General features: G+C 39.7%; 1 protein-coding gene across 3 annotated transcripts in view; it reads right to left on the bottom strand.

Annotated features, from left to right (window-relative positions):
• mad1l1 (mitotic arrest deficient 1 like 1) overlaps nucleotides 1-16,543 on the bottom strand; it is a 107,667-nt gene extending 91,124 nt beyond the window's left edge. The window contains exons 1-4 of one of the 3 annotated variants that reach the window (XM_088419257.1): nucleotides 16,395-16,481; nucleotides 13,189-13,322; nucleotides 5,110-5,265; nucleotides 4,891-5,031 (exon numbers count right to left, since the gene is read on the bottom strand). In XM_088419257.1, coding sequence (XP_088275383.1) covers nucleotides 4,891-5,031; nucleotides 5,110-5,256 — 288 coding nt within the window. In that variant the 5' untranslated portion in view covers nucleotides 5,257-5,265; nucleotides 13,189-13,322; nucleotides 16,395-16,481. Of the gene's footprint in view, nucleotides 1-4,890; nucleotides 5,032-5,109; nucleotides 5,266-8,085; nucleotides 8,266-13,188; nucleotides 13,323-16,394 lie in introns of those variants that run through there. The other 2 variants (XM_088419256.1, XM_088419255.1) reach the window with 2 other exon arrangements.
• Between the last annotated feature and the right edge of the window lie 3,170 nt (nucleotides 16,544-19,713).

Raw genomic sequence — 19,713 nt, 5'->3', positions numbered from 1 at the left:
GAGCAAGGTTAACTATGCACGCGCCTCCTTCGTATTTTTTATTATCTCCTGCTTCGTTTCTATTGTCATCATCCTCTTACTTCTTCCTTTACCGCCACTAGCAATTTTAGAAGCCATGTTTAACAGATAAAGTTTGCAAAGTCTTAACAACATTCCTTCCTTCCGTTTTTGACTGATTTTCTCTCCTTCCTTCCGTCCCGACCAGCTGTGCCATCAAGCTAGATGAAGGCGTTCGACCAATAGCATATCGGCATCTACGTGACTGACACCGTGACTGACTGAAACAAAGACTGTGACATTGTAAGAGCAATAGCCTATCAGCGTTACTGTGTCATGCGTGAGCAGATGATTTCGTTGATGTAGCAGAGCGAGGTCAATTGTACGTACACATTGACTGGCAACGCGTGATTAAATCAGTTCGAACCATCACGAATTTACACACATATTTAAAAATAGTACGATAATCTACTGTACAGTTAATTTAATTAACATGGATATACAAAGGATAAATGACATTTTCCTCTGGGGCGACGTGACTTGAGCTGAGTGGAGACGGAGGTGAGCAGAGACCAACCTGCAGAATTTATTGATTTCCGTCCATACTCACGAGCAAGGTTAACTATGCATGCGCCTCCTTCGTATTTTTTTATTATCTCCTGCTTGGTTTTTATTGTCATCATCCTCTTATTTCTTCCTTTACCGCCACTTGCAATTTTAGAAGCCATGTCTAACAGATAAAGTTTGCAAAGTCTTCACAACATTCCTTCCTTCCGTTTTTGATTCATTTTCTCTCCTTCCTTCCATCCCGACCAGCTGTGCCATCAAGCTAGATAAAGGCGTTCGGCCAATAGCATATCGGCATTTCTGTGATTGACGTGACGCCGGCCAATAGCATCTCCGTGAGTGAGACCGAGACTGTGACCTTAATCGACCAATAGCATATTGGCATCTCCGTGACTGACTCCGTGAATGACACCGTGACTGAGACAGTGACTATGACATTGTAAGAGCAATAGCGTTCGACGTTGCCGTGATGAGCGTCAACTTCTGATTTAGTTGACGTAGCAAAGCGAAAATAAATGTACGAATACAATGAACAGCATGTCGTATTGTTCGTAAGACGGAAGGTTTGTATGTAAGTGGGGGACAAAAAACTTTGCGGTCCACGCTCGTAAGTCGAAATGTTCGTAAAAGAGGGTGTTCGTAAATCAGGGGCCGACTGTATTTGATAAGAGTCCTGTACGAGTCATCTACGAACTCATTTTTCATCGTAGTGCTAACACCACAAAATAATATAACATCATTTTTGCGTTTTCTTTATACTTTATTGAGCCTGTTGATCAAATGTAATAAAAATTGGACATTTTCTAACACAATGACTTCTAATGTTCACTTACCCCAACGTGCGTGTACCCAAACACGTTCATACTACTACTTGTTCATACCCAGACCTGTTCATACCCCAGCGTGCACAGGTCTGTGAAGGGCCTTTATAGCTGCTTGCTGCTATAGTTAGGGCCCGAGCAGCTACCGCTGCGAGAGCCCTCTTGTTTTTCTCCGGATTATTATTAGGGCCCGAGCAGCTACCGCTGCGAGAGCCCTCTTGTTTTTCTCCAGATTATTATTCTTATTATTATTATTATTTACTGTGCAGCGCTTTTCCATTTTTTAGGGCCTAAACATGCACGAAAAGTCACCAAAATTTGCGCATTTGTCGGGCCCGGTAAAAAATTTGATATTTTTGTGTTTCCCAAAACAATGCAAAAAAAAATGGCTCTGCAGCGCCACCTAAGGTCGAAAAAGTGCACCTGGTCCCGGCCCGTTTGACCTAGAGCTATGAAAATTTTTAGGCATATGTAGGACCTAGAGACCTACAAAAAAGTCCGCGCGAGCCATGTGCTCAGATGTACAGAGAAAGAGTTATGAATTTTTGAATGTGCATTTTTGGCCCATTTTTGCACGTTTGCAGGTCCCAAACTGCTCCTTGTTTCTCCTAAACGCTTTACTCAATCGCCTTCAAATTTGCTGTGGAATATAATTAGACATAGGGGCACAACTGGGCAAAATTTGGTGCAAATCCGCTGACATATATGATAGGGGCGTGGCTTCAAATTATGTGTTTAATTTTTCCTTCGCCAAGAGTGACATAAACCTTAATAACTTTGATGTACTAGCTTAAAAAAATCTTAAACTTCATAGATACATGCAAACTTATTTTTTTCACACCTTTGAAAAAGTTTTTTTAAGTATCTACTAGCGCCGCCTAGTGGTTGATTAAAATGTCATTTTTTACACTTTCATGTATTGTGCTCAGTCTGTTTGAGTAAAACAAGTGAAAATTGGTCAGAATATCATTAAGACATGGAATATTAATGTTTTAAAATTTTACGACATTTCGATGATGGGCGTAGTCTGCACGCCACCTCAAAGTCAGATGACTCGCCAAAACGAAAAAAGTGGCTGTAATTGGCCCCAAAATTGCCTTATGAGTGGAAAATAGCCTCTCACTCCCGTCCCGTTTGACCTAGAGCTCCAAACATTTGTAGCCTTATGTAGGACCTCGAGCCCTACAAAAAAGTCAGCGCGAGCCATGTGCTCAGATGTACAGAAAGAGAGTTATGAATTTTTGAATGTGCACTTTTGGCCCGTTTTTGCTCGTTTGCAGGTCCCGAACTGCTCCTTTTTTCTCCCAAACGCTTGACCTGATCGACTTCAAATTTGCTGTGATGTTTTATCTGACTGTAAGGCACAATTGTTCAAATTTTTGTGACGATCCGCCAACAAATATGTTGGGGGCGGGGCTTTATATTATGCCTTTGATGATTACTTTGCCACATGTGAAACAAACCTTTATAACTCAGCTTTACTAGCTTGGAAAAATCTGAAACTTCACAGACGTATAGAGACTCAAGCCCTTAACACAAGTGTTTAAACAAATCTTCAATTGCTTATAAGGCCATCTATTGGCAAACAAAAATGTCAGTCTGATGTCTCGCCAAAACGAACAAAGTTGCTGTATTTGGACCCAGATGGTCTTTTCATTTCTAAACTTCATATATTTGATGGGTTTCCAATGCGGAATACACATATCAACGTATTTTTTGTTATAGTGCCGGCGCCACCTAGTGGCAGCCAAAAATATAGCATTTTTTAAACGTTTTTATGTGTTTAGCTGAGCCCTTTGAAGTAATATCATTGAAATTAAGTCTAAAAAGCCTCTAGACAGGCTTGCTGACCTCCACCAATTTTTACAAAGTTTCGATAATGGGCGTGGCCTCTACGACAATTTTCATTCCGAAGCTTTATCTGTCCAGTAAAAGTTGCTGTAATTTGACCCAGATGATCTGATCTTCTCACAATTTCACACATTGGATGAAAATATTCTCCTGAACATATTGACAAAAATGTATTCCAGTTTAAAGCTAGCGCCACCTAGTGGCTGCAAAAAATGTCATTAGTCGAAAGATTACAGTCAATCCTCTTTGGTTTGACGTACAGCTATGAAACTTTGTAGGCAAATGAAGGACTGTAAGACCTACAAAAAAGTCAATAGAAGTGATGTGCTAGGATATACAGAAAAATTGTTATGAATTTTTTTAATGTGCAGTTTTGTCCCATTCTTAGACATTAGCTGGTCTCAAACTAGTGCCTTTTTCTCTTAAACGATTCACCCCATTACCTTCAACTTTGGCATGAATCATTATCGAACTGAGGAGCACATATAGGCCAAATATCGTGAAGATCTCTTGACATAAAAGATGGGGGCGGAGCTTCAAATTATGTTTAATACTTCCTTCGCCAAGAGTGACAAAAATCTTAATAACTCAGCTATAACAGTTTCAAACCATCTGAAACTTTCCTGGGACTTTAAAAGTCATGCAATAATACAGCTATGTGATAAACTTTCAAATCATTTACAGCGCCACCCAGTGGCGGACAAAAATCTCATTTTTTATACTTTTATGTACTGTGAAATACCTGCTTGACTAAATGAACTCAAAAATGGTCAGAAAAGCTATGACACATTGGAACATTAAGGTTCTCAACTTTTATGACTTTTCATTTAAGGGCGTGGCCTCTATGCCAACTCAAAATCCGATGTCTCGCGAAAACAGTAAAAGTTGCTGTAATTGGACCTAGACGATCTGATATTTTTAAAACTTCATATATGGGATGGGAGTCCAATGTGAAACACACCTAAGAGCCTATTTTTTATCATAGTACGAGCGCCACCTAGTGGCAGCAAAAAATAAACAATTCCTTAATGTTTTTATGTACTCTGCTGAGCCCCTTGAAGTGATATCCCTTAAATGTTTTCTGAAAAGCCAGTGGCCATGCCTTATGCCTTCCACAAATCAGTACGATGTTTCGACAGTGGGTGTGGCCTATATGGCATTGAAAGTCACAAAATTGGAACTATAAAAGCTGCAGTAACTCCACCCACATTGTCCCACCTTGTTTAAATTTTACATATTTTGAAAGAGTCCTGCACTGAAGTCATCTACAACTACTTTTTCATCGTTCATAGTCCTTGTTCATACCCCGACCTGTTCATACCCCAACGTGCACAGGTCTGCGAGGGCCCTTTATAGCTGCTTGCAGCTCTAGTTATTATTGTTTTTAAGCCTAGAAGCCTTGTTTATATGTACTGGTTGTTTAAAAAAAAAAGTGCAATAAATAGACATGTTTGACCAAACATGATGAATAACTGAGATTTCAATATTTTACAAAATAATCACGATTATTATTTTGGCCATAATCGTGCAGCCCTAGAGGAGGTGCACACTCTAACTTGACATATTGAACTACTAATGTTGAAGTGGCAAAATTCAACATTTATAACACTTTGGGAGCCTCCTGCAGTCAACCAAGATTTGAAGTGAGCACTACCTTCAAGTTGCATGCCGTGTCACTGGCACTTTTTTCCAGCTCCACGCGAACACGTTTGTGACTCAGCTCCATCTGTTTTTTCTCCTGGTAAAGCTTCAGGTAGCGACTGTGCGACTGGACCTTCTCGGCCGCTTCTAGCAACTACGTGGGAATATACGCGTCACCACAGCAAATACTGTACAACATCCATGCATGTCGCGCAAGCGTGTCTTGGTGTACCTCCATGCTGCGCTTGTACTTGTTCTGCAGGTTGGGCGTGACCACCGTTGAGGTGGCTGGCAGATGGGGCGAACGCACCGACCCGCCAATTAAGGAATTGAAGGACTTCAGTGTGGAAAACAGAGTAGTGGTTTCGTCACAATCCATTGGAAAAGTCTGTAGAAGACAAATTTATCACAAGTATTACAGTACATGCTAGTTCAAGACGTATTTCTTACGTCACACAATCCACAGAACTTGAAATCAATTTAGCAGATAAACATTAAGTATGGATAAGCAAGTTAGCATTTGATGCCATCCACTGTGAACTTCAATTTAGTAAACAACTTTACTTATGCACAGTCACCAGTAGATGGCATTGAGGCCTCGTTTTAGATCACAGGTGTCGAACTCCAGTCCACAAGGGCCAATATCCTGCATGTTTTCTAACCTTTTCTCTCAAGTGCACCACTTCAAATGATTAGGATGATTTTCAAGCTCCTGCAGATCTAAAGAGCAGATCATTTGAATTAGGTGTGTTGAGGAGAGAAAACCATGAAACGTGCAGGACACCGGCCATTTTAGATGAACACAGTTTGTGAGTCCACTCTTGATAATACTGTCAAAATGCTCTAAAATGGCTGGAAGTGTATGACTTAAGTGACAAAGCAGAGTGTATTTGTGGTGTTACATTTAATTCATAGAATTTTGCGTGAATTTGCATTTGCAGGGTACCGTATTTTTCACACTATAACCTGCATGTTGGTACATCAGATATTTAGGCAGAAAGATTGCATATGGAAGTTTTTTTTTCATGTTTTTTTAATTTAAAACTTTTTTTTAAATTTCCTTCTCACAGCAACATCCTATCTTCAACAGACTGAACATGCCTGCATGTTTAGCACCAACATATTTATAGAAGATAGATGGATGGATGGATGAATTTTCAACACAACATGGATGTTGTTATGCATCTTACTATGTGTATTAAAATATGTATTTTATGAAAGAATAAAAAATAACAGAAAATGTTCATTCATTTCAGGTAATTAAAGGAAAAATGTCACTTGTCAAAAGATCCAAAATTATCTTTTAATATTATCTTTATTTATGTAGCTAATTTTGGCTTTACAAGAATATGTTTAGAGTTGACTCCTGCTTTTTCTGATGAATTGAGAATTGACAAAAATCTACCTATAATTTATTGTTTTTAACTTTTACAGCATGATTCTGAGCTGTCCGGCACGCCTGAGAATAGACTTTCCCTATGCGGCCCCTGAACTAAAATTACTTCGACACCCCTGATTTATATGTTCAAGATGAGATGGAAGAAGTTGTTATGCAAAAAAGTAACTTATTTTTCGGACTATAAGCCGCTCCAGCAAATAAGGAATAGCAGCAAACAATAAGCAAAAAAACGGTTTTTGTCACAGATAAGCCACGCTTTTTCAATTTATACATTACTTTAATATTTTTAATACAGTGGGCCCCCAATTTATGAGATTAATCCATTCCGTGGTTGGGATCGTAATGCAAATTTGCCATATGGTGGGCAATCCAAATCTATGTTGTTTAGCTAATGTGTGTAAAACCCCAGGTAAAAACGGGTGTTTTCCTGCTGTCGTTGTTTTAGCCTTAGCTGGAGAGACGAACAATATTTTTCTTTTTCTATTTTTCCATTTTACCACCACTCGTCGGACCTGTGTTCGGTGTTTTTTCTTTATTTTTGAGGACTGTTTCCATTTTTCGATAGCTAGTAATTCGCCGATTCTCTGAACAGCTCCTAGCTTCGTTCGTCCTCGTTCTCGTGCAGCTCTGCTAGCGTAAGTATTCGCTCGGCTATACTAAGGTAAGCATGGCTTCGTGCACCTCCACCGCTACATCAGTCACCTGCAACACCTGCATTATTCTCATAGAGAGGCTTTCTCTCCTAGAGTGTCATGTCCGTCAGCTAGAGCAGAGCGTCAGCTAGAGCAGAGCGTCAGCTAGAGCAGAGTAGTCTGATAATCGTAGACCAGACGGACACATCTGATAGTGACAGTGCGGGACGTAGCCCTCCCGGAATGCCGCTAGCATCGGCTAGTGCGGTTCGTAGCCTACCCGCTAGTCCGGCTAACATTAGCCCTAAGAAGCCTGCTAGCCGTGGTGAGCCTGTTCAGACGCATAATCGTTTTAGCCTCCTTGCTAGACACACGACATCTCAGTCAAGGGCATTTTCCATTCGCGCGACAGTACTATGGAATGCCCTACCTATGGAAGTTCGCGCAGCCACCTCAGGAGAAATCTTTAAATCCCGACTAAAAACACTTATTTTCAAAAGCATTTAGTTAAATCAGCCTGTCTGCAGCTTTCTTCTTTTTTCCTTTTTTCTGCCCCCCTCTTCCGGCTCGGAGAGGGGGCTCGCTCGATGGTGAGGGTTGACTTGACCGCCTCCATTTGGTCCTGCGCTGATCGACCATCGCGGGTTAGGAGATCGGCCGCATGCGGTCCACTTGGTTGGAATGTGGGATGGTTCCTGCCCAATGGCTTTGCCTGCTGTCAATACATCACTGCACTATATAGCACAATATATTTTCTGTAATCTATATTGTTTATGTGTATGTCTGTATTTGGTACATGCAGCATCCACTTCAACCTGTGGGCCTGGAAGGGGGGTCCTCCCACCTGTGGTCCCTTCTGGAGAGTTCTGATTTTCCCCAAATTGGAGTTTTTGAGTTTTTCCTTCCCATTCTGTGAGCTTTGACAGGAGATGCTGTTATGTACCTTACACTGAAAAGATGTCTCTGTACGACTTCTTTTTTCGAAAGAGGTCTCCACATGACCTCTTTTCATCGGTGAAGCCCTTTGAGACTTTGGTGATTTAGGGCTATACAAATAAAATTTGATTGATTGATTGAAAAACATTAAAATCGTACATACATATTAAAAATGGGTATTAAATTAGTATAGTAAGTGCTACATATATATACTGTAGTATACATACATACAATTATATACCATTAGCAAACTAGCATCTTCGTGACGTCATCACGCTGACCAATAGTAGAAAGGTATCTTAGGGAGTCGAGGCGCCAACCAATAGCAGACCAGCATTGTAGTTACACGTTGCAGCGGAGGCAGTTTGACGCTAACAGGAAATAAGAGCAATTACTTAAAAACGCCTCAAGAGTGAAGCAAAACACAACTAACCCCACAGGTCATGACAGTTGTTGATGTTAATAATCAAGCGTGATAAATGCCTTAAAGAGGGGACAAAAAAAACCAGTACAGTGGGCCCCGTGTTACGAGATAAATCTGTTCCGCGGTTGGGGTCGTAAGGCGCATTCACCGCATAAAGGGCACAAACCTATGTTAAATAGCCAATGCGTTTAGAGCCCCAGGTAGAAATATCTAAATTGTACATGCATATTAAAAATGGGTACCAAAATAGTAAGAGCTACGTATATATAAAATACATGTCGACAATCAGAAAACATCATAAGTAAAAAATAGAGAAAGGATTTAATTACCTTTAACTGCCGCTTGTTATGCCCATATTCCCTAATAAGGGTTATATCCAGCATCGTTTCCATATAAATCATCTTCTTACTTCTCTCTTTAAGATCATTAGCAATCTTGGGACCCATGGCTAACCCTTTCAATTTTGAATTAAGCAGTAAAATGCACTATATAATGCGCTTTTGTAACCACTCACAATCGAACAAAGTTTTACTGTTCCGCCATTTTGAAATAAGTGAGGCCGACAAATAGCAGACCACCATCTCTGTGAGGAGATGCCGACAAATAGCAGGCCAGAATTGTAGTGACGGGATGGCAACTGAAAATAAGTGTAACTAGAGCTGCAAGCAGCTATAACGGGCCCTCGCAGACCTGAGCACGTTAAAGGATGAACAGTTCGAGGTATGAACATATTTGTGTATGAATATATTAGTGCATTTGCAAGCGAACTGTAGAAGTCAATGATTAAGAAAAGGTCAAATTTTCATTAGCATTTGTTCAACGGGCTCAACTAAGTATATGGAATAAAAAAATATGTAATATAATATTTTATGACACAAGCTGGTGCTAGCACAACGATGGAATATATGTTTGTTGATGTCTGTAGGGAATTGACTTTCATTCAACATGTGAAGTCGTGACATGATGAGATCATAGGGGTCGAACTACATATACAATTACGATATGTTCAACGGGCCGAGCTGAGTATACAGAATAAAAAATCAGGTAATATAATATTTTATGACACAAAGTGATTCTAGCACAACAATGGAATATACGTTTGTTGATGTCTGTAGGAATTGACTTTCATTCAATGTGTGAAGTCGTGACATGATAAGATCATAGGGGTAGAATTACATATACTGTACATTACGATAAATCGTCGGGATGAAAACTGCTGTAGAGGCCACGGCCATTATCAAAACATCGTAATATTTGGTGGAGGAAATTAGGCGTGTCTGAAGGCCTGTCAGAAAAAAAATTCAGTGATATTACTTTGACAGGCTCAACAAAGTACATGTATTTAAAAATAAAAAATTTTGCTGCCATCAGGTGGCGCCAGCACTACAAAGAAGAAAAGTGAGCTTCACGTTGTACTCCAATTAAATGAAATTTAGAGAAGATCATCTTGGTCAAATTATATTAATTGAAAACAAAATTTCAAGCCCCACCCCTATCTCCCCCGCCCCTTTATCTGCACGAAAATTTGCCCAGATGTGCCCCTATGTCTGATAATGGACCACAGCAAATTTGAAGGCGATTGGGTATAGCGATTAGGAGAAGAAAATAATAATAATCTTCACGTAGAAGCCACGCCCATTATCGAAACTTCGTAAAATTTGGTGGAGGTCAGCAGGGCTGTCTAGAGGCTTTTCAGAATTAATTTCAGCGATATTACTTCAAAGGGCTCAGCTAAACACATAAAAACGTTTAAAAAATGCTATATTTTTGGCTGCCACTAGGTGGCGCCGGCACTATAACAAAAAATACGTGGATAGGTGTATTCCGCATTGGAAACCCATCAAATATATGAAGTTAAGAAAAGATAAGACCATCTGGGACCAAACACAGCAACTTTGTTCGTTTTGGCGAGACATCAGACTGACATTCTTGTTTGCCACTAGATGGCCTCATAAGCAATTGAAGATTTGTTTAAACACTTGTGTTAAGGGCTTGAGTCTCCATGTGTCTGTGAAGTGTCAGATTTTTCCAAGCTTGTAAAGCTGAGTTATAAAGGTTTGTTTCACATGTGGCAAAGTAATCATCAAAGGCATAATATAAAGCCCCGCCCCCAACATATTTGATGGCGGATCGTCACAAGAATTTGAACAATTGTACCTCAGTCAGATAAAACATCACAGCAAATTTGAAGTCGATCGGGTTAAGCGTTTGGGAGAAAAGAGGAGCAGTTCAGGACTTGCAAATGAGCAAAAACGGGCCAAAAGTGCACATTCAAAAATTCATAACTCTCTTTCTGTACATCTGAGCATATGGCTCGCGCTGACTTTTTTGTAAGGCTCGAGGTCCTACATAAGGCTACAAATTTTTGTAGCTTTAGGTCAAACGGGCCGGGAGTGAGAGGCTATTTTCCACTCATAAGGCCATTTTGGGGCCAATTACAGCCACTTTTTTAGTTTTGGCGAGTCATCTGACTTTGAGGTGACGTGCAGACTACGCCCATTATCAAAAAGTCGTAAAATTATAAAATCTTAATATTCCATGTCTTAATGATATTCTGACCAATTTTCACTTGTTTTACTCAAACAGACTGAGCACAATACATGAAAGTGTAAAAAATGACATTTTAATCAACCACTAGGCGGCGCTAGTAGATACTTAAAAAAACTTTTTCAAAGGTGTGAAAAAAATAAGTTTGCATGTATCTATGAAGTTTAAGATTTTTTTAAGCTAGTACATCAAAGTTATTAAGGTTTATGTCACTCTTGGCGAAGGAAAAATTAAACACATAATTTGAAGCCACGCCCCTATCATATATGTCAGCGGATTTGCACCAAATTTTGCCCAGTTGTGCCCCTATGTCTAATTATATTCCACAGCAAATTTGAAGGCGATTGAGTAAAGCGTTTAGGAGAAACAAGGAGCAGTTTGGGACCTGCAAACGTGCAAAAATGGGCCAAAAATGCACATTCAAAAATTCATAACTCTTTCTCTGTACATCTGAGCACATGGCTCGCGCGGACTTTTTTGTAGGTCTCTAGGTCCTACATATGCCTAAAAATTTTCATAGCTCTAGGTCAAACGGGCCGGGACCAGGTGCACTTTTTCGACCTTAGGTGGCGCTGCAGAGCCATTTTTTTTTGCATTGTTTTGGGAAACACAAAAATATCAAATTTTTTACCGGGCCCGACAAATGCGCAAATTTTGGTGACTTTTCGTGCATGTTTAGGCCCTAAAAAATGGAAAAGCGCTGCACAGTAAATAATAATAATAATAATAATAATAATAATAATAGTAATCTGGAGAAAAACAAGAGGGCTCTCGCAGCGGTAGCTGCTCGGGCCCTAATAATCTGGAGAAAAACAAGAGGGCTCTCGCAGCGGTAGCTGCTCGGGCCCTAATAATAATAATCTGGAGAAAAACAAGAGGGCTCTCGCAGCGGTAGCTGCTCGGGCCCTAATAATCTGGAGAAAAACAAGAGGGCTCTCGCAGCGGTAGCTGCTCGGGCCCTAATAATAAGAATAATAATCTGGAGAAAAACAAGAGGGCTCTCGCAGCGGTAGCTGCTCGGGCCCTAATAATAATCTGGAGAAAAACAAGAGGGCTCTTGCAGCGGTAGCTGCTCGGGCCCTAATAATAATAATCCAAAGAAAAACAAGAGGGCTCTCGCAGCGGTAGCTGCTCAGGCCCGAATAATCCGGAGAAAAACAAGGGGGCTCTCGCAGCGGTAGCTGCTCGGGCCCTAATAATAATAATAATAATAATCTGGAGAAAAACAAGAGGGCTCTCGCAGCGGTAGCTGCTCGGGCCCTAATAATCCGGAGAAAAACAAGAGGGCTCTCGCAGCGGTAGCTGCTTGGGCCCCAATAATAATAATAATAATAATCTGGAGAAAAACAAGAGAACTCTCGCAGCGGTAGCTTCTCGGGCCCTAATAATCCGGAGAAAAACAAGAGGGCTCTCGCAGCGGTCGCTGCTCGGGCCCTAATAATCTGGGGAGGAACAATAGGGACCTCGCAGCGGTCGCTGCTCGGGCCTAATAATAATAATCTGGGGAGGAACAATAGGGACCTCGCAGTGGTCACTGCTCGGGCCCTAATAATCCGGAGAAAAACAAGAGGGCTCTCGCAGCGGTAGGTGCTCGGGCCCAAATAATAATAATAATCTGGAGAGGAACACACCATGGACGGGCTGCTCGGGCCCAAATTACTTAAAACCCGCCCGCAGATGGAGACGAAACAACACAAATACAGGCAAGCCCCTAGTGTCATGAGTTGTTTTGGGCACACATCAGGGAAAATGTCATAAAGATCGAATGGAAAAAAGTCAGGATTCCAGGTTGCAACATAAAAATACCGTAAGTAAGGAACGTTGTAATACGGGGGTCCACCGCATTCCACATTGTAATGTGAAAAAAACTTAGGCCATGGAGGCCGTAACCCGGGAATCCGCTGTACTACCTTTTTATAACCCTTTTGAGCATAGCCATTCATTCACATCGTTTCAGTTCTATTTCATAGTTGACACATTGAACAGATACACTTATTTTACTGGTGGATTGTCTCCTGATTCCAGAAAGCAGGTTCAACAAACTCTGAGTTTAACCCAGAGCTCTGAGTTGACTCACCCCGAGATTCTGTGTGCAGTTTAGATAAACATTTGAGTTCTACTCACCAAACAGAAAGAAGGCAGAGGATTAGGAATCAAATAGAAAATATTATATAATACATTGTATATTTTAAATATTTATATATTTTATAAATTTTACATATATATTTATTATAAAAATAAGAACATGAGGAAGCCCTACAAAATAAAACCATACTACTGATCCAAGTCAGAGGTTACAGCAGAATGTCATGGATAGAATACAATTTAAAATGTGGTTTTTAACTTCAACAGAATTATTGTTATATCAGTCACCTGCAGTCCTGTATAATTCCTCAATTATCTTGAAAGATTTGTGCCTGGGGAACACCACAAAATTGTGGAGCAAATGTTTGAGTGCCAACGACACGTCTCTTGTCGCTCAGTAGACATCACTTTGCCCAAATGCTCTGCAACGACAATATTATAGAGAAAACTACCATTTGCAAAGAAACATAAAGCAGCTTAAAAAAAAATTATCTGAACTCTAAGCACGTCCATGGTGTGTGAGATTACAAATGTGTGACCGAAGAATGTTGGTCAGATAAATGATGGAGTTAGATGAAAAACGGTAATGCTCAGTTAAATATTTGTCCGCCAATGACAAAATATCAATCAGTGATTGAAAAACTTTCTCTTGACGCAAGGCTCTGCAGTTTTATTCCGCTTCAAAATTGACGGTTTAGACACACCATGTTTCTCAGCTCAACAGGAGGGAGGAGATAGGGATAAACTCAGGGTTTATTTGATAAAACCTGCCAGTGAGCAGGTTAGATTCGCAGAGTAAGTTACTGCAGTAACAGACTCAAGAGTTTAAGTTACCTCTCAAAACTTAAGAGTTTCCCTCATCTCAGGGTTAACAAACAAGAGTTTTCACAAAACCTGCTTTTTGGCTAGCACAAAAAACAAAAAGGAAGAACGAAAAAAACTTGCAGAACAGCCGCACTGGACTGACTAAAAACTTGCAGAACAGCTGCACTGGACTGACTAAAAACTTGCAGAACAGCTGCACTGGACTGATTATAAGCCACAGGGCTCAAATCATGAGAAAAAAAAAATAGTGGTCTATAGTCCAAATAATACAGTAGTTTAAGGGGATATTGTGTAAAATTTAGACAGTTTTTCATTACAGACAGCAGGAGGTGCTGCATTTAACATTGTCCATAGCGAGAACAAATATGGCTTCCTCCGGAGAAGTGCTATCCCTCTTATAATACAATTTAATGATAACTAGACCTATGATTACATTTAAAACATACTGTTGGTCATTCAGAACACATTTATTTGCACGTTTTTTTAATTTACAATCATTTATTCCTTTTTAATGAAAAATGGTCCATTATCTTAACACTGTCCCTTTAATGGCAACTAAAATACATTTGAAATTTTACTTGAGTATTTTTGTTGAGAAGGAATGTTATTTCTACAATACATGTGTAACATTGAATGTTCCTCTTATTAACATTATTGTTGTTGTTGTTGTTTGGGGGAAATGTTACATTTAATATCTTTGAAACAATTTACAGCGATCCCTCCTAATTCGCGGTCTCAGATATTGCGGTTTCAGTACGTTGCGGGTTTTTCCAGGAAAAATTTAAAATATTTCAAAATAAAAAATAATTTAAAAACTGCACAAAAATGGAAAAAAAAAATTGAAAAAAAGCAAAATGGTACATTATACAGTACTGTATTCATCAAATACTAAGTAATATTAGTTAATAACTATGAAATGCATGCTTTTAATTTATCGGGTGTTTATTCAGTTTATGTGTTCGTTTGTGTAGAGGTTGCACTTTATAGTTAGTAGTTGTTGCTAACCCGCTAATGTCGGCTAATATACAGTAAATTCATAGATTAAAGTTCGGCAAGTGTTTATATGTTGGTTTACTGACTTTAACATTGTTGTTGATTTATTATTCAACAGATACTACATGATACACCATACATGAGCCAAAATAAATGTGAAGTTCAATGTGATGACTTGCGTACTCTTTCACCGGAGTCTTGGTGCAGATAACCAGTCCTGAGAACAATTCAACAAACTAAGTAATATTAGTTATTTAATAAATATACAATAATGTTAATAAGGTTAATGTAATGTTAAATAATAGGAGAAAGGAAATAAAATACGCAAAAAATACACACAAAAAAAGGATTGTTTATGATTACTGCGGCTATATTGGTGCGTACATAGAAATCTAGGAACTGGTACCCTACTTTGCGGGTTTCAGACTTCGTGGGAGGTTGACACCCCCTATTAACCATGAAGTGGGGGGATCACTGTATTATTGTTGTTGTTAAAGTGATACTGTTGGGCAATATCTGAATGTTCAAACTTTGTTTTGGGCATTTTAAATTTTGGATTAAAAAAAAAAAAAAAACTCATAACTTACTTTTCTATTTATGCAGTACTTGAATCATTTTTTCATTTACTCCTCTATACTGTTTGTTCATATATTTTGTTTATGTACACCATACATGAATTTTGGTCTGCATTTTTGACTTGTCTAAAATAGAAGTTTTTCCAAAATGTGAACAACTACAAGAAATGCAAAGCTAGGGCTATGGAGTGAAAAAAACTTATCTTCCTACTTTTGAGGACTAATAGTTCATGTTTTCATTTGAAATGATTTTGCTTTATGACTGTGTTGTTGATTTTTTTTTTTTTATTATTGTTTGGTTGCTTTTTCATGACTACATGTTTGGAATAAACTTACACATGGACTTTTTTTATGCTTGCTTGAGTATTAATACTATACAGAAGTGGTGTCAAACTCGTTTTAGCTTGCCAGCCAAATGGAGTAAAATATATTCCCAAATGGGCCAAAGAAATCATGCTAAGTAATTATAAAACTTTAAAACAACAACTTCAAATGCATTATTCTTTTTCAATACCTAACCCTAACCCAAATAGTACAAGGAAAACATCACTTTTAATCATAAAATTTACATTTCTATTAATCATAAAACATTTTAAGTATTGTATTTATTTATTTTTAATATATACTGCACATTACAAATTCATTTCGCGGGCCTGATTAAACCCGTTTGTGGGCCAATATCCCAAAGTAAGAGTACGCAACTCAAAATTAAATACAATCTTTGATTACTCTTCCAATTTTTTAAATTGTTAATATTCCTGAAGTTTCCTGTTCGGATTATACATTTATTGAAACCCATCAATCCATGGGTAGTTTGGTGTCATCATTAAGTTTAAATGGAAACATTAAAATGCTTACCTTATTGTAAGTCTTAATTTACATTCGTACCCAAACATTGTCTAATTAATCATAAATAACTGTTAAAATAATAAAAAACGACCAACACGCAATAATGATGAACCAAGAGCAAAGTGAATGCTACGTCCCAGATTCCGACATCACATTTTCACCGCCATTCACGGCCAAAGTACGATAAGTGGGCGTCTTCGAAAAAATTAAGCAAGAAGAAACAAAAAAACGGGTCCATGAGAGTTTACGCACCGTCTTCACTTCAGTCCCGTCTTGTTGGTGACGACTTGATGATTGTTGGTGATAAGAGAGCTGGTTTGCTTGGCTGTAGCCTAGCTTCACGTTAGCGCGTGAAAAACGTGCGCCCTCCCGATTGGCTCAAACCAAACGTCGCGAGAATTGATATCTCAAACGAAGATTTTCCAAAATGTCGACTACTGCCAGTATTTATTTATTTATTTTAGCATTGTGTGGTGTGTATATTTCTCAGGGTGTTTATTTTTTCAATTATTTTTGTAAATTATGTAAGACGTACTTTATAATAGTAAAGCTGAACTTTGGTGTACTGGACTCAAATGGCAGGTGACGGAAATTAGACCAGGAAGTCGCAAAACATACAGAGGAGCTGTCTAAGGCCTTGTCAACACGAAACCCTCTCGTCGTTGCTGTTTGTTTATTAAAAAAAAAAAAAAGTCGCGTCTAAATGAAACCGCATAGAGCGGTTTCAAATTTGTTTATAGCATGCCAAGTCACTAGGCGGCAGTAATTTCACAAATTCTGTCCAATCAGAAAGAACCTCTGCCTCTGACGTGATCTGTATCCTTGTCTTTGGCGGGAAAGCGCGATGACGCAAATTTCTGTTGAAGCTGGTTACATTCAACCACGAATCAAGTGGCTTGGGCAAATCTCCATATTTGCCGGAGGTTTTGAAACATTCGCTTTTGCTGAAAAAAAAAGGCCCGGCAACATATAGCAAATAGGGCAAAGCGGAGATATTTACTGCCGGTTTGCAAGAACCCGACTACACGTAGACAAGGCCTAAATTCGATTAAATAAAGTTTGGGTGATTTTAGCATTAAATCCGAAGCATTTGTATTTTCTCGAAATAAGTCTCAGCGCCATTCCGACAAAGAGGCCAACATGTGCAATGTTTGTCCAGTAGATAGTGCCAGTGTTCCATTGGACAAAAGTGCATTGTTGCAGTTGCCGAATTTACCTTGGAAGGACGCTACTGAAAATGTACCGTCTTGAGAGGGAGCTCGAATAGCGTGTATGAACTCCTGAAATATGTCGGTGATCGGACTGGTGACGCAATTGCCGCTATTCTCAGCAGGGCTGTCACTTTCACTTTAATTCGACTCTGTGGCGGACACTTGCATCATGCCTACTGGGTGAGAGACATGGTCCTAGTGCCACAACTTCTTATTTTTTGATGACTCACCTTCCTTTTAACCATTCCATCGGGTCCTCTGCCCGCACTCTGCTTGCACTTTTTATCACAAACAGCAGGACTTCACTTTTGCTCGGATTTGACCAATTTTTAGATCCCACCTTTGGAGCTTTGGATCCCAGTTCTGACCTTATTGTGGCACTTCTCCACATCACTGCCATAAACGTTTGAAAAGTACAGGAGTTGTCTTTGTGTCATTTTATTAGGCTGACAAATACTTGGACCGTACTTCTGACACCAGACATCGTGGCTATATTTTGCAAATGACTGCGAACACCTCAGAAAAACATAGAGCATTGTCTTTTTGTCAATATATGCAGATGTTAATCCTTGGATCCCACTCCTGACAAAATACAAATCTTTGTGGCAATATTTTCTATGCTTCTGTAATAGACACCAAAAATCTTTCTTTTTTTTCTTCAATGTGAGTGAGTCTGCTGAAACACTATTTGTAATTTTATGAGGCTGGTTAATCCTTGGATTTTACTTCTGGCATTATGTATTCCAAACGCTACTGTAAACTGTCAAACACATATAAAAACGTGGGGAAAAAGTATTGTCTGTTTTATCATTTTGTTGAGCTAGCAAATCCTTGGAACCTGCTTCTGACAGCAACTTTGGCAGCAATGCTTACCCTATTAATGCTGTAAGCGCTTAAAAGTTCCAGGTGTTGTCTTTTGTAAACATGCCAAATCCTTGTATCTCACTTCTGACACCCAGTGGTGGGGCGTCAGGGCCAGCAAGGCCTTCTCTGCTAGCCTAATATAACCTGACATTATCATAACTATAATAAACTATATTAATGATAATAACTATAGTAAGTCAATATACTTACTATAGTAAGTCAATATATAATATAGTAAGTCAATTTAATTTAAAATGTATTTTTACTAAATACATACATTATATATATATATATTTCTTGAAACTGAGCAGTAGGGGTGAATCGCCGTTTTTGTTGTACATTTTCTTTCCTCCTGTTTTTGGAGCTAGGGAGGTAAGTTTATTGTCTTTTTGTTGTTTTGTTTGCTAGGTTAGTTTGGTTATTGCAGGGATTGTTTTGTTTGTTATTTTGGCCTTGGTTCACCCTGAGTTAATTGCTCCACTCTTTTAGTAACCCTTTTGTAAATAAATGTATCTTTTGTTTTCCAAACCTTTGGGTTATTGGCTGGCTGCTTGGGAGTTGGGGAAGGCGCGGCCCATTACTCATGTTATGTCCTAGACCCTAGACTGGGACGTAACATTGATTGGGGGCTCGTCCGGCTTCTTGTCGCGCTTCGTTTTCGGTGGGTTTTGGTGTGTGTTCGCTTTTCGGTTCTCTCTGGTTGGCAGTTTTTGTTTTGGTGTGTGGGGGAAATTATGGAGTTTTCGTTGGAGGAGTTTGTGGCCAGTCCGTTGTTAGAGAGACTCGTTGAATGCAGGAAAGCAGATTTAGTGGCTGTTGCGGAATATTATAGGGCAAAAGTGCCCTACAGTATGAAAAAAGCGGAGTTTAAACAGTTGCTGTGTGCGGAGTTGGTGGAACGGGGCGTCCTACCTAAATCGGAGGTTGTTGCGGCTGACGCGGATGGTGACGCATCGGAAGCGAAGGAGACAGTAGCGAAGGCGGCTGCTCCGCTCGCTGCGGGTGTGGCTCCTGGGCCGCTCACAGATCCTCACATGGGTAACATGTCCACGGAGGATCTCCGCCTAACCCTCCAGATTAAAGAGGTAGAAACTAAAAACAAGCAGCTCGAGCTGCAAGCCATGCATTTGTGCATTAGGGCGCTGGAGCTGGAGAAAAGCGCTCTTGCAGCCCCCCCACCGGTGTCTCCTGTTAGCCCTAGCACTGGATCCACTCCTGCTTTTGATATTGGTAGGCACATTCGTTTAGTCCCTCCGTTTCGTGAGTCCGAGGTGGACTCGTATTTCAGCGCGTTTGAGCGCATAGCTGGTGCCCTGAGTTGGCCCAAAGAGTTCTGGTCACTTATGCTCCAGTGTAACCTTGTGGGGAAAGCCCAAGAGGTTTGTGCCAGTCTGTCGATTGAGGATAGCCTTGATTACAGCAAATTGAAAAAGACGGTGTTGCAGGCTTATGAGTTAGTCCCCGAAGCATACCGTCAGAAATTTAGAAATAGTAAA

The sequence above is a fragment of the Hippichthys cyanospilos genome, chromosome 7 (assembly GCF_059441005.1).
Source record: "Hippichthys cyanospilos isolate Australia breed blue-spotted pipefish chromosome 7, RoL_Hcya_1.0, whole genome shotgun sequence".
NCBI lineage: Eukaryota > Metazoa > Chordata > Actinopteri > Syngnathiformes > Syngnathidae > Hippichthys > Hippichthys cyanospilos.
This window is presented reverse-complemented; position numbering and strand designations above follow the sequence as displayed.